Source organism: Epithele typhae (genome assembly GCF_022376455.1).
Source record: "Epithele typhae strain CBS 203.58 chromosome Unknown BXZ73scaffold_2, whole genome shotgun sequence".
NCBI lineage: Eukaryota > Fungi > Basidiomycota > Agaricomycetes > Polyporales > Epitheliaceae > Epithele > Epithele typhae.
This window is the reverse complement of record NW_025954193.1, coordinates 578,915-598,768: the sequence shown is the minus strand read 5'-3', so window position 1 is coordinate 598,768 and position 19,854 is coordinate 578,915. Positions and strand designations below refer to the sequence as shown.

At 56.8% G+C, this 19,854-nt stretch overlaps 8 protein-coding genes across 8 annotated transcripts; 4 read left to right on the top strand and 4 right to left on the bottom strand.

Moving 5' to 3' along the window:
- Window positions 1-771: 771 nt before the first annotated feature.
- Window positions 772-3,013, top strand: BXZ73DRAFT_73320 (uncharacterized protein; the record flags this gene model as incomplete). The annotated part of the gene is made up of 6 exons (XM_048021878.1): window positions 772-1,168; window positions 1,217-1,747; window positions 1,813-2,068; window positions 2,121-2,349; window positions 2,404-2,667; window positions 2,981-3,013. 6 exons carry the CDS (start codon window positions 772-774, stop codon window positions 3,011-3,013), a joined length of 1,710 nt encoding a protein of 569 aa, XP_047883108.1.
- A 1,854-nt stretch (window positions 3,014-4,867) lies between these two features.
- Window positions 4,868-6,403, bottom strand: BXZ73DRAFT_73319 (uncharacterized protein; the record flags this gene model as incomplete). The annotated part of the gene is made up of 3 exons (XM_048021877.1): window positions 4,868-4,906; window positions 4,953-5,999; window positions 6,050-6,403. The coding sequence occupies 3 exons, from the start codon at window positions 6,401-6,403 to the stop codon at window positions 4,868-4,870; spliced, it is 1,440 nt and encodes a 479-aa protein (XP_047883107.1).
- Window positions 6,404-7,146: 743 nt separating this feature from the next.
- BXZ73DRAFT_96108 (cytochrome b5) lies at window positions 7,147-7,944 on the bottom strand (the record flags this gene model as incomplete). Its single annotated transcript, XM_048026985.1, has 3 exons — window positions 7,147-7,223; window positions 7,273-7,450; window positions 7,513-7,944. The coding sequence occupies 3 exons, from the start codon at window positions 7,942-7,944 to the stop codon at window positions 7,147-7,149; spliced, it is 687 nt and encodes a 228-aa protein (XP_047883106.1).
- A 298-nt stretch (window positions 7,945-8,242) lies between these two features.
- BXZ73DRAFT_86672 (peroxisomal enoyl-CoA-hydratase) lies at window positions 8,243-9,490 on the bottom strand (the record flags this gene model as incomplete). Its single annotated transcript, XM_048024279.1, has 7 exons — window positions 8,243-8,284; window positions 8,341-8,726; window positions 8,777-8,882; window positions 8,949-9,031; window positions 9,084-9,147; window positions 9,215-9,341; window positions 9,396-9,490. The coding sequence occupies 7 exons, from the start codon at window positions 9,488-9,490 to the stop codon at window positions 8,243-8,245; spliced, it is 903 nt and encodes a 300-aa protein (XP_047883105.1).
- A 727-nt stretch (window positions 9,491-10,217) lies between these two features.
- Window positions 10,218-11,080, top strand: BXZ73DRAFT_96106 (uncharacterized protein; the record flags this gene model as incomplete). The annotated part of the gene is made up of 6 exons (XM_048026984.1): window positions 10,218-10,252; window positions 10,309-10,378; window positions 10,439-10,565; window positions 10,618-10,826; window positions 10,884-10,950; window positions 11,007-11,080. 6 exons carry the CDS (start codon window positions 10,218-10,220, stop codon window positions 11,078-11,080), a joined length of 582 nt encoding a protein of 193 aa, XP_047883104.1.
- Window positions 11,081-12,070: 990 nt separating this feature from the next.
- On the top strand, window positions 12,071-13,496 carry BXZ73DRAFT_37931 (uncharacterized protein; the record flags this gene model as incomplete). Its single annotated transcript, XM_048018098.1, has 7 exons — window positions 12,071-12,127; window positions 12,192-12,209; window positions 12,280-12,625; window positions 12,685-12,764; window positions 12,826-13,017; window positions 13,076-13,240; window positions 13,296-13,496. The coding sequence occupies 7 exons, from the start codon at window positions 12,071-12,073 to the stop codon at window positions 13,494-13,496; spliced, it is 1,059 nt and encodes a 352-aa protein (XP_047883103.1).
- A 137-nt stretch (window positions 13,497-13,633) lies between these two features.
- Window positions 13,634-14,950, bottom strand: BXZ73DRAFT_38446 (uncharacterized protein; the record flags this gene model as incomplete). Its single annotated transcript, XM_048018192.1, has 5 exons — window positions 13,634-13,791; window positions 13,876-14,196; window positions 14,279-14,634; window positions 14,708-14,759; window positions 14,815-14,950. The coding sequence occupies 5 exons, from the start codon at window positions 14,948-14,950 to the stop codon at window positions 13,634-13,636; spliced, it is 1,023 nt and encodes a 340-aa protein (XP_047883102.1).
- A 1,419-nt stretch (window positions 14,951-16,369) lies between these two features.
- BXZ73DRAFT_73316 (uncharacterized protein) lies at window positions 16,370-18,590 on the top strand (the record flags this gene model as incomplete). Its single annotated transcript, XM_048021876.1, has 7 exons — window positions 16,370-16,477; window positions 16,533-16,734; window positions 16,787-16,934; window positions 16,986-17,595; window positions 17,662-17,824; window positions 17,913-18,196; window positions 18,282-18,590. The coding sequence occupies 7 exons, from the start codon at window positions 16,370-16,372 to the stop codon at window positions 18,588-18,590; spliced, it is 1,824 nt and encodes a 607-aa protein (XP_047883101.1).
- Window positions 18,591-19,854: the final 1,264 nt, after the last annotated feature.

Genomic DNA, 19,854 nt, shown 5'->3' with positions numbered 1-19,854 from the left:
GCCATTCTCAAGATCATCATCCCCGACGTTGACGAGTTTCTGTCCCACCATAGACCATCTTCTGTCACCAAGCGGGCTGCGTCGCTACAGTGAGTACTTCTTGGTAGTCCCTGCTTGCTCTTGCGTTTGTGGAGGGGCGAGCATGGCGAAAGGCGACCTGGCGTGCATTCACAAAGCAATCGGCGCTGTGAATGCTCTTCGGCGGTGCCAGCATCGCGTGCAATTGCGACTCAAGGGCCTGTGCAGTGAACTCGGAGCATGGTTGCTCCCGAACTATGCGCTAGACAAGTGAGAATCCAGCTTGTCTGGAGCTTTCACACTGAATGCGCCTTCATCTCTCAAATTTGACCTAAGTCCATGGTCCCTCGATTAGACTCAACGTGGTCACTCCACTCTTCCACTAGACTGCGATGTCCTCAATCGTCAGACTCCGTCACCCAACAGCGCACGCCGCGCTGACGTGCGATGACTCGGCGGAAGCATTCCAAAGCTCGGATGGACATCTGAGGTTTTCGTCCGTTTGCAAGTTTTGCAGGGTTTCGGCCCTGAGGAACACCTCTCTTGTCCTCTTCTAACTCTTGAAGTTGTTGTGTTGACTCCGGAGAAAGATCTACCACCCCGACAGATTCGACCGCTCCCAAAACACCGCAGACATACCAGACCTCTGGGCCTGCGATAGCGCCAGTGTTCGGCGCAGGTTCACCCAACCCCACGGAGCCTACTCAGCCGTTCATAAATGCTTCCATGAAATCTAACGCTTCTGAAGGCGTCATGTCATCCGGGCCTTCTGTGCATAAATCGAAGAAGCGGAAATCCATTGTACCGACGGAAGACTTCCTCAAAGCCGACCTAGATTGGTTCATAGAGAAGTATTCTGCAGAGTCTGACGGCAATCCCGCTTCTACCGCCCTCCCCCCCAAGGACCACCCCCCACCGCCCGCACCGATACAAAACGACCTGGTCGATGCTCCTCCGCAAAATGACGTAATGCCATCCTCTACGGACGTGATTCCCCCCTCCTTGAAGCGCCGCCGCTCTCCACCCTTGTCCGCAGAGAGTCGGGAGACAGCTCCTGCGACTCCAGCCAAGCTACCCCCGACCCCCTCTGAGTCCCCAATCTCAGAGAAGCTTCCAACGCCGTTGCCGAAGAGGAAGAAGGTGAAGAAAGGTCCGCCAGGTTTGAGGTTTCTGCCCGACACACTAGTATCCTCTCCAGTATCGCTAGCGGAACTCAAAAAGGACCTCAATGCCGCAGAAGATAAGCCGCCTGCTCCGTTGCCACCCAGCCCTACGCTCCCGGAAGCAAGTACGGTGACGGAAACAACACCGTCCACCACTGAAAATGATCCGGCGACAGGTGACAGCGCAATTCTAGCTACGGTCTTGGAAGACACGTCGTCCTTCACTCGCTCCCCCGACGCCATGAACGTCAGCACCGAGCCGAACGACACGAACGCCGAACCAATAGACGTCAGCGTCGAATCTATAGATGCGGTACTAGGCGACAAGATCGAAATCGAAGAACAAAGCTCGAAAATAAAGGAGCCTGCTGGGGAACCGCTGACCGACGTCTCGACGGCGCAACCTCCCGAATCTGTGTCGAGCGAAGCAACAATGAAAACAACAACGTCGACTGACACAGTTGTTGACGACGCTCGAGAGAACACCCCTGGACCTCGCATGAAGAGTACAACACCGCCTCCCGCGGTAACTTCGGACTCCTGCTTGTCCAATGGTGATCGAATGGGTAAGACAAAGGTTTTCTTGTTGGATCGCGTCCTAATACCCGCATAGACGTTTCTTTGCCTTCAGCACCCACGACGTCCGAGCCCCCATCACAACCGTCACAACCGGAACCCGCAGACGAAGACCTTATCTCAGAGGCTGAAGACGAGAATATGACCGACGACGATGCATCGCCCTTTGTGGGCCGCTGCATACGCTTGCTTGTAGTCCATGAAGGACGAGCGAAGTGTACTCCTCACAATGAGCCCACGAAGCTTACTTTCACTCTGTCAGAAGAAGAGGTCGCTCAGATCACTCGCTGGAACAGTCGCGAGTCAACTAAGTACGCCCCTTCTTTCTTCCACCTATGAATGACGTGCTCATCTTGCTTTCAGGGAGGTTATGACGGATAGCATGTGTGTCTCGCTGGTCAAATTTACCATGGAAAACTTCGTGAAGGCACTCGACGACGACATCGACGGGGAGATCGACATCACCCAGTGTGGCCACCCTGTGCCTTGGACCGCCCAACCATCAGGATACCCCGATTGGTTCGTCCTGCATCCGGACGAAAGTAGCGGAGGAAAGAAGAGGGAAATCACCATCTCTCCCCCGTTCCAATGGGTAAGTTCCCACATCTATCCCGCATCCCTTTCAACACTTAACGTCTTTTTGCAGACCAACCGCGATCACATCATCGACATCGGCGCTCGCGGCCTCCTCGCATCCCCCGCCGAGAACGTCCTCCATCTCTACCAGTACAACGACCTCTCTCGGCTCTTCTTCGCCTTCATCCTCCACCATCCCACCGACGCGCAGCTCCGCGAGCTCGCCAGGTCGCGCCGGAGCAAGCGCAAGTGGGAGGCGACGCTCGCCGGGCTCGGCCGCTTCACCGTCCCCGCGATCAGCATCCCTGGGCCACCGAGGCCACCGTCACACGTCGTGAGTGACTGAAGCTCTGGCCTCGTGCGCGCCGTCGGGGGACCGCGTCTGACTGCCGTGGTTGGGTTGCAGTTGCACGCCCGGGTCACGGTGTCGATATGACCCCATCACTCTTAATGGGTCGGCCGGTTTGCCTTCGTATATGCTGCGACGCCGGCAGTTTAGGACTCTATTTTGCTTATTACTCTATTGCTCTCTCCGTCATCCATGTGTACGACTATGCGCCGTGTAGATTCCACTGTCGATTTTGCTTTCGCGTTTTGCTTGTTATGCTTGTCATACCGCTCTCACCCCTACGTACCCATGCAACTAGATCTCGGCATTCCCCCTCGTAATAGCATGCTGATTCGTATGTCTATGTCTATATACCGATATTTGACTGCACGTACGGTAGTCTGGGTTTTGTATCCATCGCACACAGACCGGAGGCCAGCACGAGCATGTTCCAAACGATAGACGATCCACCAATAACGACAACACCACAAAACGGCGGATCCCCGCAAGTAGTTGACCCGTCTCCCAAACGACTCCCGTCTAGAGGCATGTAGACTAGCCGATCACCGGATGCTGTTCGAGAGAGCATCGTCAGCCCGTGAAATGCATGCACTTGAGCGAAGGACATGCACTGAAGAAAAATCGATTAAGACCAGTCCTCGAGACCGACGCTGCGAGCGCAGCCACCGCCGTCGACGCCGATCTCAGCTGAATCAAAATGCAGTTGTTAGCGTGCAGCTCGACAGGCCTTCCGAGACAGCCAACTCACCAGGGACGGCGATGGCCTGGGCGGCGCGCGCAAGAGCAAGGACGGCAGCGAGCTTGGCGAAGAACTGTATCGCGAATCCGGGTTGGTTGGGAGTCGGAAAGAAAAAGGTTGAAGAAGGTTAGAAGTTGGTCGCCGCGAGGTTGGGTCGGGGGGATGAGCTTCGTCCTGCCGCCGCTTCGCTCTTCATATGCCCGTTTGCCCGTCCTGCCCAGCTCGTTCTCGCTGCGTTACGTGCTGTGTCACCGCCACGCACGAACCCGCATCTGTGTCAGCACCCGCAGCGGGAGGCAGCAGGCGGCCTCAGCTGCATGTGGCGGTATACCTGGCGCTGATTCAAATCGCGGGGCTTGAGGTTTGCTGGTGATGGGGACGAGGCACGGTGTGACCAGGGTGAACCATGTGCATTTGTAGGCTTTGAGCGGGATCATTACACGCGACGAGTACAAGAAGAGCGGTAGGCTAGGCCCTCAAATCCAGTGATTGCAGGCAGGCCGACGAAGAGTCTTGATCAGGTGTTGACGTCGTCCCGGGCTGCGTATTGTAGCACCATCGCTGTGACTGGCCGAAACGAGTTTTGACTTCCGTTGGGGGCCAAGACTGGGTTGGAGAGGACCGATCACCCTAGCTGTCCCCAAACCGGAGACCGAGAGGCTGTTGGACCAAGTGGCGCACCCAACCAACGATTTAAGCCTGCAGAACCGTTTCGCCGTGTCTTCGCGATTAGGTGGATAAATGAGTGGACATAGGGTGCTGGAAGTGTCGGGAGATTGACGAGCAGCTGAGCCTCATTGTAACGCTCGAATGGGGGGGAGGGGAACTTTAGTCGCGTGAGCCATACATGGACACGGTCAAAAACGATAACAAGAAGGTGGTTGGGTGTCGTCCGATCGTGCGGGAGGACGAGGGATTCGTTGCGGAAGCATCTTGACCCTGCTAGTCTCCGAGAAGCTTGCTCTTGGGAGCCTTGGAACGCAAAATACGCAAGGCTATTTTTTTCTCCATGGACGAGGGCTCGGCAGCGTGCACAACAAATAAGCGGTCAGAAATGTCTTCAAGAGCAATGAACTCGAGCGTGTTGAAGCTCCCGCATACGTAGGGGCTCAGAAGCATCGGGCCGTCTCTTTCGCTAGGGAACTGCAAAACGTGTATCAGAACACCAAACTGGCCACGCGACAGAGAGCCGCCCCCTTCCAAGACCCACCCGAGAGATCTTATGAGTCGGACCGCCCTCCGACGTAAAGCTCAAGACAACATGGCCCGTCGGCGGCCAATTCGACGGCATTTCCCACAAAGCCGCAGCGAGAGCATCCTTGGAGTCCATGACAGTGCTCGCGCGGTCACGAGAGACGCACAGCAGGTGTAGTTTGACGTGTCTTTCTTGCGGACTGGAATGACAATGACCCCGGTCAGATACCTTCAATGGGACAACGGAGAAAACTAACTCGAATGACTCTTCCCGCTGTGACCACCTCTTAACTGCATCCAACGTAGATCGATCTATCCGGAAAGAAACAGTATTTACGCTTGCTTTACAACCCCTGAACTCCGCCCAGATACCGGGGACCGGACACGGAGAACACGGGGGCTCATCTCCAAACGGGGCAGGATCCAGTTCGCGGGGGGTTGATGGATCGTCGGGTACGACGTCTGGAATTCGGGTGGCCTCGGTGTTCTTCATTTCTGCATCTTCAAGGTGAGTAGCATCGTGCATCATCGTAGATGACGGCGACAACTGCGATTGAGGGGTCCACGCTCCCTTGCCGAGATCGACCAGGGTCGATGTAGACGACGGTTGTTGGAGGTACGACGTGGGTACGGTGGGACTGAGGCTTCTCGTTCTGCGTCTAGCTGGAGCAGTTTTTATTTCCACAGGTTGCTCTACAGTGAAGGATGACGATTGCGGGTGATCCACATTAGAGATATTGGCACTCTCCATAACGACTTCTGGGGCGGAGGCTGTCGAGGCTCCAGGAGGCAGGTCCGCAGGAAGCACCGTCGCATGCTCTTGAAGCCGAGACTCAGAAGCAGGAGTTTGTAGTGCCGGTCCGAACCTCGTGCTCGACCTACTGGTCGCAGAGGTACGAGCAGGCGTTTCCTCGGTCTTAGCGAGCGGGTCCGACCTCGGCGACTTGAGCGGTCGAGGTTGCATAGAGTCGTCTTCAAGAGATCGCTTGGGAGCAACCTGAGCGCGGATCGTTCTTGCGAGCCGGATGAAGTCGACCATTTTATCGTCTGACAGCAGTGAGCGGGCGCTTTCGGGGGTATTGTTCTTTGAGGTGCTTGCGATGAGCTTGGCCATGATGTCGCGGCAAGAATCAATTACTTCGCGAGAGAACTTGGTCGAATTGACTGTTTCCTCGGGGAGTGCGTTGATAAGAGACAGGCCGGAGGAGCCCGCGAGAGTGGACGAGGGTCGCGAGAGTGGATCAATAGAGATGGTACTAGAACCGAAACTAGAAGAGGAGGACGAAGGGACGGCTTGAGTGGGCTTGTTTGCGACCTGCTTTGACGGAGAGGGGGTCGGGGGACTGGCTGTATGCGCCGGAGATGGATCGAGCTTGTTCCCAAACTTGAAGATGTTTAAAAAACACGATACAACAAGTGAAGCAACGTACTCACGACGTCAATGGTAGCCGTGCGGCGTCTCCTCCCACTGGACGAGTCCCTCTCCATAACCGGTGGTGCCGCGACCCCGCTCTCTTCGCTCTTGACGCGCACGCGGTCGCGCGACGCGTTTCCCCGTGAAGTTCGTTCGCCGAGAGCGTCGTCTCCAGAGAAACGCCTAGGTTCAGACTTGCGCGGAACCGGTTCGCCGTCTTCCGGCGGCGTTCTCGCTCTCGACGACCGTCCCGAGCGGTATGAGCCTGACACAACCTCGCCGTCTTCCAGGGAGCTCCCGGAAGCCATATGCCCAGTGGAGGGTCCAGGAGAGCTCTGTGCAGCTTCCATCGCAAGACGGTCCGCGCGCGGCATGGTAGGGGGGATTTGGGAGCGCGACGGGAGCTTGACTCGCTCGTGAAGGGTAGGGTGAGACTCGCCATATCCAGACCCCGCACCACGTTCTCGCTCGTGACGAGGATCAGCGGGCTTGCTGTACGGAGAGACGCGGGGCGACCATGAAGCGGGGCGGGGCGAGAGAGCACCAGAAGAGGTGTGTCGATGGTGGCTACCGGAGGGTTCGTGCATCTTCTGAGAGCTGGGGTGGTGGACTGGGGGTGTGTGGACATACGTGGACCTGCCTTCGCGGTCTTGTACCTGGGCGGGTTAATAACGAAGCGGAGCAAGCAGAAAGAGTTATGTAGCCAAGGACCGAGTGCGATCGAGTCGCGTCGCGTCTCTGGTGGACACGTGAGGTCACATTTGTGGGCGTATGCCGCACACACTTGGCAAGCCTTTGGCTGGCACCTTTGGGCCGCGTTGAGAGGAACGCACCGCTTTCACGAGCTTTGTCATGAGATAGAAACCTCAGAGCGCAGAAGACAACAGATGGGCATTCGCGCTGGGCCCGGGAGAGCGGCAGGAAGCAATCGCTTCGCGTTCAGGCCGCTTTAATTACATTCTACAATGGTCTCTACATGGGAGAGGTGGTAGCCCAAAGGGGCCTAAACAGACAGCAGGAACGGTGTGTGGACAAGAAAACGCTGAAAGTCAGAGCCTATTGGACAGCAGACGACGAAGAACAGCGAACAAGCCAATCGGAACATCGCCATAACCGACTACGATTCGGATGTCATAAAGCCCACCATGCACTCGTCGAGCATGTAGTCAACATTAACCCATGCATGGGTCAACGCTGGTGGCACGATGAGGGCGAAGGCAACGCGAGGTGAGGATAAACGCACCGAAGAGCTTCGAGCCGTCTCGTCCGGCAACCCGCATGAGTTCCTTCTCGCCTCCGGGATGGTATGGCAGATATGCCGTCATGTTGTACACCTTGCCGTTGATGGCTGTCCAAGCGTCATCCTTTGATCTGTGTTCTTTCAACATCGACGGGGTCACGCGCAGCAGCTCGTCTGTCCCCTGTAAAGACGCATGAGAATCGCGATGCCTCGCCAAAAAGTACCACCACATGTACGACGCACCCTAAGGTTCTGCCCCGATTTCTTGAGGTTCGCCCAGTCCAACGGACCATGTCCGGGGGCTAAAGCGACCTTCGCTCTCTTAGCAGACTGTGTTGGAGCCGTCGTGGTGGCCATAGGCACGAGCAAAGACGACGATGACGGCGAGGCTGACGCCACCCGACGTCGAGACGCAAGCGACGGAGGTGGGGGAGGTGGCATCAGTTGCGCATCCGTCAGAATGCGGGGAAGCCCTCCAGTGTTGGTGGTATTGAGAGTCGCCCGTTGTGCGCTGTTCAAGGCAGGAAACGCAGGGGGCGAATCGTCGTCATCTTCGTGGATGGTGTCTGTGTCGTCGTCTTCCTCCTGTGATGTGGAGGTCTCGATGGTGGGTACATTAGACGACGCGGCGTCCGGGTTCGGCCCGTACAACCAGCCACGAAGGTAGGAGGTCATGAATGGGTATACCGTCCGAGAAAGCGAGAGGTATACGAGCCGAAGCGGGTGGTAGTAAGTCACTGTCAGAAGGCATGTGCGACTCTTGTGCTGGCGCTCGTATGTCCTGGGCAAGTAAGCTGCGCACGTGTTCCGCTCTAATCGGGCCGGAATGGGTGGGCTGCCCCTTGCAACCCAATCGACCAGAAAAAGTTGATTCCATTCCTTTCAAACACGGTTCTAAGTTAAAAATCCAATGTATGCGTTCATAGATAGCGGTTGCGACGCGGCGGGGCGTTGCCGAAGACAAGCCTTCCTCCTAGAGTTTCGCCTTCCTCGGGACCACGGCTACTTCACGCCACTGCAAGAGGGCTCCGTTAGAAAAGGTCAACACATGCATCAAAGGTCTGCGCTTACCCAGGGCATCCATTGCTTGAGGGAGCCGGGCGCATCGGAGAATTTAGGAGGCCGACGCTGCATAAAGGCAGTCGCGCCTTCATTCGCGTCTCCCCCCGTCGCGAGGACACGAATAGCCCGTGAGTCGAGCACATGCTGCTCTTCGATATTGTCATATCCGCGCCAAACCAGCGCCTTCGAAACCGCAACCGCGGTCATTGACGTGTTCTCCGCCAGATCCTTGGCGAGCGCGAGGGCAGCGGGGAACACGTCCTCGCGGTTCGGAAGAATGGTGTGGTACAGGCCGGAGAGAAGGGGCGAGTCTGGTGTCACTGTAGCTCCGGTAAGGAAGAGGGAGAGAGCGCGGGAATTACCAAGGAGCTTCGGAAGTAGATAGGAAGATGCGGCTGGATGGCGAGGGTGAGGTTGGGTGACACAGACGGAGAACGAGGCGCACCTTCGGGCGCAATGCCCCGGCGAACGAAAGGGAAAGCCAATTTAGTGCCTGCCCATGCAAAACGGATGTCACAGGGCAACTGGAGTCCGGTGATACCGACTCCGACCTGAGATGAACGGAGCAGGGGTCAGTTGACATATCTGGATCACATTGCTGCACGCATTCAACTAACCGCGTGTCCATTCACGGCAACCATAGTAATCTTCCTGCATCGGAATATGGCCAGCGTGACAATGCCACCTGAGTCTCTGTGGACTACCGTGGCATGAGTGAGGCGGTATCGGCTCGACGTGACCGATATACGCACATGTGTCGCCTTCTTCTTCAACCTCCGGAGTAAAAAGGCTGCCCCAGCCCTTGCTTAGCTCCGCCTGACCAGCACCTCGTCGTCAGCCGCGTAACTCCATAGGTCACTGACGGAAAGTCATTGACACGTACGCCGGCACAGAACGCAGGTGAATCCTGCTCCGCTGTCATCAACACGACACGCACACAATCATCTCTGTCGAAAAGGTCGTAAGCTTTCACGATGTCCGCAACGGTAGCTTCCACGAAAGTATTTCGCCTGCAAAACGGACTGATCAGTAAGTTTCACTTGTGAAAGTGGCAGATAGCGTACTGGTTTGACCGGCATAAAGTCACGATGGCCACCCCCTTGTCGATATTGACCCGAATTGAAGTGAAACCTTGCTGTGTGTAGTCTACCGAAGGCATTGTGCGTACAAGTGTGCAGAAAAGGGCCGTTCGGAGTAGATGTGACTTGTGAGCGTTGATCTGGCAACTTAAAACCGGTTAAAAAATACACCGAGTCTTCCACAGCTCTAAGGTTCTTGCAAGAAAAACACTATGCAAAACTCACCCTTTTAGAAGCACGTCGACTCGAAGAAGGACTCCCTGCTACGGATGAAGCGAGGTCGCTTGTGGGGCAGTTGTCGTGGCGGGGCGCCCAAAGCGAAGCCACACGCGCCGAGTCCACCCAGGTCCACCCGCAGCTAGCCGCAGCTCCGTTCACCACGGATATTCTCCGGACCGGTGCTGCGGGCGTCTGAGGGAAAAGTCCAACATTGATCGAGAAGTGTTGCAACTGCCCAACAACTGCCCGCCCTGCGTGACTTGGACGCTGACCCCTCTGGTTCCTCCGCTCAACACGCCCATTCCACGACCCTTCACGGCTTTGACCACGAGTCATACACGAAACCTTTGAGGTCGACTCCGAGCGCCCGTCGGGACAAGTCGAACTGGCACCGCAATCCATCCTCCGCCCCTTCACACGCGAAGTCGCAAGAGCGTAGTACTCGTGTTCTACGCACGCTTGGCCTGACGTTGCTCCGACGCATCATCTTGACGCTCTTCGGCAACGCTCGCGAATTATTGCTCCGGAACAGCGTCTGTGGGTTATGCGAAACAGTGGACCTTCGAAATGTGCCGCCCCGTGTTCTCCATGTTTCTGGCTACTATCGCCGTCTTGACACTGCTGTGAGTGGTCCAACACGCGATCGTACAGACGTACAGGGCTCAATGAAACACGTTAGCGTGCTTGTGATCTTCTCCACACCATTTATCAAGATGTTCTACTTCTTGCGGACTTCGGCAGAAGGAGGCGTTCGCTTTGGCGTATTGGGCTTTTGTCACGAGTTGACGGGTGTTTGTACAACTAAACAGTACGTCATGCCTCCTTCTCGCAATCTTCAAGAACACGTTGGGAGGTATGACCTTCGTAATAGGTTCGGCTACCAGTTCCAGCAACTTGTGCAACCTCTTCCTATGCTTCTTGTTCTATACCCCGCAGGTGAGTGCCTCCAGATAAGCCTTCCGACTTCCAACTCTGAATATCACACCAGCTGCGGGGGTCTGTTTTGTCAGTGCTGTTGTTCTGCTACCTCTGTTCTTCTCTCGCCGAGAACCAAGATGGCCTTACGTTGTTTTCGGGCTGCTTTCTGCCCTGGCGTTCCTCGCCACCGCCGGAGCTTTCGCCATCACAATGTATCTCTTCACCGTGGCGCGTGATCGGTTCCACGCCACAGGCCTGGAAGCAGAATATGGGCCTGCAGTGCGTCGTAATGATCTCCATGTGTCTCCATGTCGCTTGGCTGATCCCTCGGCCCAGATATGGATGGCGCTCGCGGCTACGGCAGTTATGCTGCTGGTCGCGATGAATGCTGGGTGCGCAACGTGTATGGGAGGAAGGTTTGGACGACAAGCGCGGCATATCGCTTACACGTACTAGAAGGTCCTTCCTCCCGTTTCCGCGCGGAGGCGGGCTTCCTGTGGAGCAATGCGTCTGGGTGCTCCCTCCTCGGCTAACTTATTGCTGATCTAAGTTCGGGTTATGTAGTTGATACGATCTAGGGTGACATGTACTGTCGGGGCTCGCGTTTCTTTCTACTGAAGTGAAATACAACTTACATGCGCAAGAACAGATGGACATTCCATTTGCCAGGAGCCTCCGTTGGGTTTATTGGTGTCAGTGAGCAGGTAACAACTTTTTTGGTAACTCAAAGCTTTCCTTTCGTTTACGGGCATTGTTCATCTATCTCACAGAGGGTTCCTGTCGGTCGTTTGCACAGGCGTACACGAAGCCCGAACTTTTCGGGATCCTGTCCTTCCACCCGCCGTTTGAAAATCTCTAGATTCTATCCATCGTAACCACTCACCTATGCCTCAATCCGCCGAGTTGCACTAGGGAGGCTTCCGGTTGGAACGCACTATACCCAAAAATACCTCTGGAGACGGGGATTCGCGGGTAATATCTGTAACTGCAAATGCCTCATTTGCCACGCGGGTGGCTCGGTCCCAATTCTGCTGTTGCTGTCTCAGTGCCTTCTATCCCGTGGTCTGCCCGTAGTGCGCTCTGTCACAATCGGAACCCTTCAGTAATAAAGTAATACCACATCCCCGTCATATTTCTGTCTCCTCACGGTCTACTACTTAACATTGTTTCGAACCAATGGGTGAGTCGGCAGCTGAGCTTGTGCCGTTCGAGCCGAACTTCGAAACCGGCTCTGGTTTCGGAGCGGAGAACCAGGCTTGCACAGGTATCGATCTCACAGTGTCTGCAGTAAGACTCGTGCCCTCAACATACTCGCCTGCTTTATTTGGACACACGGCCAGCCGGAGCACATGACACATTCATTGCATCGTCGTGGGCGCCTATCCACGTTCTGCCCTCCGTCCCTCGTGCTCCTCTAAGCGACCCGCATGCAAGCAATCTCATCGAGGGCATCTACCTCCTTTATTTTTTGACCCACGTACCAAGACTCTCCACAGCGCCCTCCCCACTGAAGATCTGCCGCCATGCCGCCGAAGAAGCAGCCCCAGGGAGGGTCTAGCAGCAAGCAGAAGGACGACAAGGTGCCTCCCCTCTCTCCTTTCCGCACCCCTCCCCGCACTGACATGTCCTACAAATCACTCACAGACCTTCGGCATGAAGAACGTCGGTGACACCTTTTGCGATCTCTGCGCCCGCGACCGCCCGTGCTGACCCTCCGGCACGCATCGCACAGAAAAACCGGTCGGCGAAGGTGCAGAAGCAGGTCGCGATGATCGAGAAGCAGCAGTCGATGGCGGGCAAGTCGCGCGCGACGCTCGAGAAGGAGAAGGAGAAGGAGATGCGCGAGAAGCAAAAGCTGGAGGAGGAGAAGCGGAAGCGGGAGGAGGCCGCGCTCTTCAAGCCGGTGCAGGTGCAGAAGGTGCCGTTCGGCGTCGACCCGAAGACGGTGCTGTGCGCGTTCTTCAAGGCGGGGACGTGCGAGAAGGGGACCAAGTGCAAGTTCAGCCACGACGTGAACGTGAACCGGAAGGTGGAGAAGAAGAACTTGTACGAGGACAACCGGGACGACAAGCTCACAGGTGCGTGGTTGCGTGCGTGCGCTGCGGAACCTTGGGCTTGAGCAGGGCGTGTGCTGCAGACACGATGGAGTCCTGGGACGAAGAGAAGCTCCGAACAGTCGTGCTCTCGAAGACCGGAAACCCTCGCACGACCACAGATGTACGTGCCACACCGAGAGCGACATATCATGTCTCTGAACAGAAGCAATCTGTTCTTTTAGATCGTATGCAAGTTCTTTATCCAAGCGATCGAGTCGGAGAAGTACGGGTGGTTCTGGGAATGTCCAAACGGTGACAACTGCCACTACCGTCACGCTCTGCCGCCCGGTTTCGTCCTCAAATCACAGAAGAAGGCGATTGAGGACGCTGAGAAGGCGAACGCGATTAGTTTGGAGGAGTTCCTGGAAGTCGAGGTGTGTTGTTGGCCCCAACTTCGTGCCATGAGAGCAAACTGATGCGAGTCAATTACAGCGCCACAAACTTGGACCAAACCTCACACCAGTTACGCCCGAGTCATTCGCAAAGTGGAAACAGACGCGGATGAACAAGAAGCAGGCGGCAGAGGAGGCAATGAAGAAGGCCAAGGATGATCGACACGCAGCAGGCAAAAACAGCGGAATGAGTGGACGAGATCTGGTGCGTGGTTCACTGCACTTGGGTCTTGGGAGAAGGACGCCGACATGCGCTGCAGTTCACTTACAACCCCGAGTGGTTCGAAGACGAGGAGGAAGCAGACGAAGAGGAGTGGGACTTGGAGATGTACCGGAAACAGAAAGAAGAGGAGGACCTGAAGGCAGAGGAGGAGCGCATTCGCAATCTGTCGCTCAACGGCGGCGATTCAAGCTCCTCAACCTCTGTCGCTGCCGACGACGCCGACGGCGGAACGGAGTGAACATCCCCAGCCTCACTTGCCGCATGCTTTCGCCACCAGTTGCTCGGACGATGCACAAGAACTCTAGCATGCACATGCATTCCTACCACCATGTCCAAAGTTACATACATCCGCGCAGAAGTGTTACAGTAAATGTATCAGTCGTCGTCGTCGCTCGCATAGTCCCCAAGCCCAAGCCCGCCTGTTGGCGGAGGAGCTGTGACTTTTGGTTGTGCTGTAGCAAGTCCCAGCCCGTTCTGTTTGCGGATCTCGGCGAAGTACTTTAGCCCCTCCATGGCGTCAGACGACAGGATGCCTGTCCGTTGCTCCTGCTGCGGTTGAGGTTCTGGTGGTGAGGGGATGTCGTCGTCGTCATCGTCCTGCGCATCCTCGAGTAGACGCTGGCGTTTTGCGCCCCGTTCATCCTCCAAGTCTTCATCATCCGCATCCAGCCCGATACCGTCCTCCAATGCACGCATTGAGCGCATGGCGTCGATGATGCGAGGGTCCATCTTCGCCTGGATGGCTTCTCGTCCCATGTCTTCCAGTCTCCGCTTCTCCGAGACCTTGGACGTAGGGTTAGGGTCTTCTGTCGCCCACCGCACGTTCAAAATCTCATCGTTGTCCATGGATTGGCACGACATGGCCTCCTTGGCAAACTGTGCGTTCATCTCAGACACGTACGTCACGAATGCGACACTCCGGTACTGGAGCACGCGGACTGCAGGGGGCGTCGTGTCAGCATAGCGCAAGCACCCACCCAGACACACACGACTGCTCTAAGTCAAAACCAAAAGACGCACTCTTCTCGATCTCGCCCCACTCCTTGAAGTGCCGCCGGACGACCTCCTCCGTCTCGACCCCGGTGCCGGTCTCCTTGATGCGGCCGATGTAGAGCGTGCGGTTCTGGCGCTGGAAGGAGCCGACGCCGCCCATGTCGTCGCGGTAGTCCGCGAACTTGTCGCGCGCGAAGCAGTCCTTGGACGTGTCCGGGAGCGTGATCGACGCGTCGGGAAGGACGTGCTGGTACTCGCACTCCCAGCCGTACGGGCAGCAGCCGCGCGCGAAAAAGAGGCAGCAGTACTTGACCCCGGTCGTGTTTGCGCGCGTGAGGCCGGCGTCGCGCTTGATGTTGCAGCGCGTCTGGGACTTTGTTTTGCTGCGCGGCGCGGAGGAAGAAAGGGGAGGGGGTGAGATGGGGTGAGGGAGGGACTGGAGAGGAGGGTACGTACTTGGAGTAGCTGTCTTCTCGATCACCGCCGGCCCATTTGTTGTACCAGATGTCTGAGGAAGGTGGAGTGAGCAAAGACAGCGTATGTATGAGGCATGGGTCACGCACTGTACTCCTTTCCTGTCTGCGGTGCTTCCTTCTTTTCTACCTCTCCGGGCTTGACCTGCTTACGTGCGGGCTTGACTTGCTTCGTCTTCTTGGCCGGTGCAGCCACGACTTGAGTCTCAGATTCGACGGCGCTCATCGTTACTGGGGCGTGTGTGATGTCTAACTCAGCTAAGAGCAGATCTCTGGTAGCGGTGTGGAGGTAGAGGAAGCTGAGGGCAGATGGTTGGATCGAATACAGGCAATGGTGGCTCTGGTGGCCGAGCTTGTTTGCGCGTGTTGGCCAAGGCGGTATGACATAAGTATCAGCGTCGCGTGACCGTTCACACGCTCAGTACCAACAACTCCAGTACTGCCACCTTCACAGGCTATCACAGCTACTAGGACCCCTCATCCATTTCACCGTCGCCGGGGCCCTCGACAAATGCTGGCCAAAGGCCCCGGTGTAGGTCCTGGGGAGCTGAGGTGGTATCGTTCCCGTCCGATCGGGGCGCACGGCGTCGGTCCATGCCAGAGGCCGACTGTCAGCTCCCGGACGAGCAGCACGTTAGTCTCCGCGGAGTGGTTGAGCGCGTGCAATCGGACTCTCCGAGATGCTTTTGTCACGGCACCCACCAGAGAGGAATTTGAATTCGACGCCGAGCACTCAGCAATTTGCATCTCGGAAAACTCACGGCCCGGCCCGCAGAGAAACTTTAACCAACTTCGTGTTGTCTCGCTGACCTTGTGGGCTCCTCCCGTGTTCGCCCGAGGGGCTATTTGCTTCAAGCTTGTTTGTGCGGCAGTGCCACCACTGTGCACAACATGCGGGGAGGAGGACCGTGACATCGTGTCCCGTACGATAACGGGACGGGAAGGAGATTGGGATTCCGTGTTCCCGCCGACCCGGGTGCCTCTAAGCTGTTCCTCGATGGCTTCAGCGCATCAGGGTGTGCGTAGTGCATCTACGATCTGAATACAGTTGGCTGAATGGAGATGATCAGCAGTCAGACCGAGTCGGTTTGGGCCGAACAGTTCGAGTCAGATCTCAGACGCGAGGCCAACCCGGCTGGCGTGGACGGACGCGGGGATCAGTTCCGCGCTGTCCCGAGCCCCGCTTCGCTGAGCGCGCCACGCCCGACGGTGCCTCTTTCGTCTGCCCGCCCACTGTGGCCCGCGGCGTCCGCACACCACTGTGTCATGTTCGGCGTTCCTGGTACGACATGCGCCGTCGGCCGCGCCGTCCGGGTGGGAGCATGGAGTCAGCCCGGTCGGTGTCTTCAGGCCCGCTTGCGTACGATGCGGCTGATCCTACGTCAGCATGGCCGTCTAGGCTGGCTGACGTCCTGACCAACACGAGCCGCACCCAAAATCCAAAGGCCCATCTCCAGGTCTGTCTCTCCCAGCGTCTCACATCCCGAACTTCGCCTGTGACTCGGTCCACCGCCCGGGCTATGTACTCTCATCCATATCCCATTTCTCCCGATACTATAAAAGTCCTCATGCCTCCTCATGCCGTCCCATCCAACTCGACACAGCCCATCCCTCCTCCTGAACATCTCCCTCTCTCATACTCACCATGTCTCATGTTGCAGCTAGCTCATCCGCCGGCGACGGATCCTCTGGGGGATCCTCTAAAAGGGCCCCCCGAGGGGCAGCATGTCTCAACTGCCGCAGACGCAAGATGGTCAGTGCTCGTCGCGCGGACCTCTCTCTTCGCTGACACTGACACCCATGTGCAGAGGTGCGACGGTACTCGCCCTATCTGCCTCCAGTGTGTCCGCACCGGTAGGGAGAACGACTGCGAGTACACCGACGGGCCCGACCTCAGTCCCACCCAGCAGCTCGAGGAGCAGATCGTTCGACTAGAGACTCGTATCCGCGAGCTTGAACACCCTGAACTCGTCCCGCCTTCCGTCGTGCTCAACCCCACCCAAGGTCCAGGTACCCTTGAGATTACACCATACCGAGTCTAGTCACACTGACACTATCCTAGGTTCGATGCCGTCTCCCCCGATTAGACCTTTGCTAGACATCAGCCGTGTCGGCAGCCCTGCACCCTTGCCGGCCATGTTCGGGATGAATCTGCCCGCCCTGTCCCAGGACCCAAGTGTAGAACTTCCTGCCGACCTGGTGCGGACCCTGTGAGTAAATAGTAGAATTTGCGAATTCATCGCAATACTGATTTTTTATAGTATCAACACGTTCATGCCATGCGCCGGCTCTCTAAACTTCTTCATCAACATTCCTCGCTTCATGCACGCCCTCCAGCTTCCGTACGGAGATCCTCGCCGAGCGCTGCTTTCTCCTGCTCTTTTGAATGCCATCTATCTATGGGGAGCGCATCTATCCAGCACCCCAAACGTCCGCGCGTACGAGGCCGTCCTGTTGGAGCGGGCCAAGGCCGCTCTAGCGACGTCGGTCCGAGAGCCCTCCGCGGCCGTGGTGTACCTCATCCAGGCCGAAGTCCTCGTTGCGACCTACTTTTTCACCATGTCTCGTTTCCTCGAGGGTCGCTACCACAGCAGCGCTGCAGTCGCCCTGACACTAAGCTGCCGCTTGACGAAAATCCGGAGTTCGACGGATCAGCACGGCGCACCCATGGGGCTGACTTCCCACAGGCGCGCTCCTTCGATCCCTCCGCCCCGCGACGCTATCGAGGAGGGCGAACGGATCCAGGCCTTCTGGTTTGTCTATGCGCTCGACAAAGCCTGGGCCGTTGCCCTCGGCTCCCCGCCGCACTTCAACCACAATGGCTCTCATGTCGACACCCCCTGGCCGCTCGAAATGGCGCAGTATGAAGCGGTCAGTACTCATCTGGCAAATGTTACGTGTACGAGTTGATAGGAAACTGACATGTGCTCCGCGCAGGGCGGGATGCCTCCTGGCTTCCGGAGCTCCCTGACAATCAACAACTTTCTCGTGGGCGGCGCGACTGCCCCAACCTCTGTTATGGAATCGAAGCTCTCCCTCCGCGCCAAGGCCGCGACGCTCTTCGAGCGTGCGACTCACCTGTCAGCGCAATGGACGTCTCGTAGGTCCCTTCCGAGTCCTCCCATGTCCTTATAAAACTAACATGACTGTTTACCACTTGCGTCGCGCCGCCACGCTCACACACACAGCGACAGTCGACCGGAACGAGTTCTTCGCGCGCTACGTCGCGCTGGATGCGCTGATCGATCGCTTCACTTCTTCTCTTCCTCCAATTGACCGCTCGACGCCTGATGCCGCGCTGACCTGCCTCGTCACACATACCCTCGCCTATGCGGCAACCATCCAGATCCGGAGCAGCTTCAAGCCGCTGGACCGCATGAACGACCACAAAGACCTCGCCGCCGCGGAGGCAGCCGCGACGGTACTCGAAAACCTCAACCTCCCTCCGACGAACATTGATCCCATCCTTGCGGTACGCCAATTTTCTCCTCGCTTATATTTTTATTTGCTCAACCCCCCTCCCTTCTATCCACACTGATATCTTCACAATTTCACAGATTCTCTGGACCGCAGTCTGCCGCACGCTCATTGGTGAGATACTCCGTGGTCGAACGCAGGCGCATTCCTCATCGCAGTCCTTTGCCTTACCGGGTCCCTCTACATCCACCGCCCTCTCGGGTTTCTCTGAATCGTCCGCCCGGGTCAACCCCACGCCCGCAAACGCCCCAGACGCTGGCCCAACGGGACCCCCCGCCGCCCGCGCGGTGCTCGATCGGATCCTTGCCGTGATGAACCGCTCCCGGGAGGCGTGTCCGCTGATGGGTATGATCCACGATGGCTTCGCCATTCTCCAAGACGCGATGTAGGCTGACTGGGTTTGGGGGACGGTGGCGTTGGGACGTTCGCGCCTTGTTTCCTCTTCTCTTTCCTCTTGCCTCTTCTATAGCGGCGCAGGTTGCAGAGGTCTGCAGACGCGTGCAGGGCCGCTAAGACAGGGCCGGAGCCACACGAGTGCCGGGGACGCGCACTCGACTCAACTCGCAGGTTCGGATTCTCTTTTTCCTTAGACTTCCTTCTCTAGACTTCTCTCTCTTCTGCTTCCTTTCTCGTTTACTTTCCTAGATGCTTATGGTCCTCGTTTCTCGTCTCGATAGCTCCACTCACGACACAACTAGAGCCCCGCGACGCGTAGTGGCGCGCGGGGACAATATAACCTCATTGATACACAAACCTCGACACGACTCAAGGACAGCCCGACTTCAACGACTTTTCGAACTCGAGGACCAAGTTTCATTGTCCGCCAAATGGTGGCTTCGCCGTTTGCTTTCTGCTTTTTTGCTGTGCTCCCGCTGCTCTGCTCTATCTATTCACGCCTTGTATTCTGATTGTATCTCTGCCCTCTCGATTCTGATTTCTCGATGTTTGTATCTATGTACCCAGGCTGACCCGATAATTCGTTCTTTATACCCCGTATTATCGTTGCGTGTTCCCCTTTCCCCTCTTGGACTGACTTGGACGTTAACTGCGACCGTGTTCTATACTGCGCCGTAGGGTAATACGTTAATTTGGGATTCTTCATCACTCTCCCTCGGACTTCGTGTGCCAGGTGCTTTGCCAATGAATGCATTTGTTTTGAAATCGTATAATCTCCGACATCGGAGAAGGAGTATTCAACACGTCGTGCTTGGTTGTGCAGCCCACAGTAGCGTCAGATGCACGGCCAAGTGCTTACTAGTCTTAGGGCGCGCGCACTAGATTTCAACGCGGACGGTGAACTCCGCAGAGCACAGCTCGTCACAGTCAGCGCCATGATGCCCTTGTAATGTAATTTTAGCCGGTGCGGCCATTCAAACACCTGTGCAGTCAAACAAACTTTCAACACAGCAGACTGAGCTCAGCTCCCGCGCTTGACGGATCCGCGTCCAAGAGGCAACGCAAAAAAAAGCAAATCGGAGTAGAGGTTACCACGCAACACCGGCCCTTGGCGAAGAGATAGATCATGGAGAGTCGTGACCGAGAAACCCTGACCAGGCCCACCGTTAAGCGGACAAATCAAAGGCCCTTGGGGTCGCGTGCGCCTGGATCGAATAACCAACAAGGCAGGCTTCGTCCGTGGAGCATGGATCCATG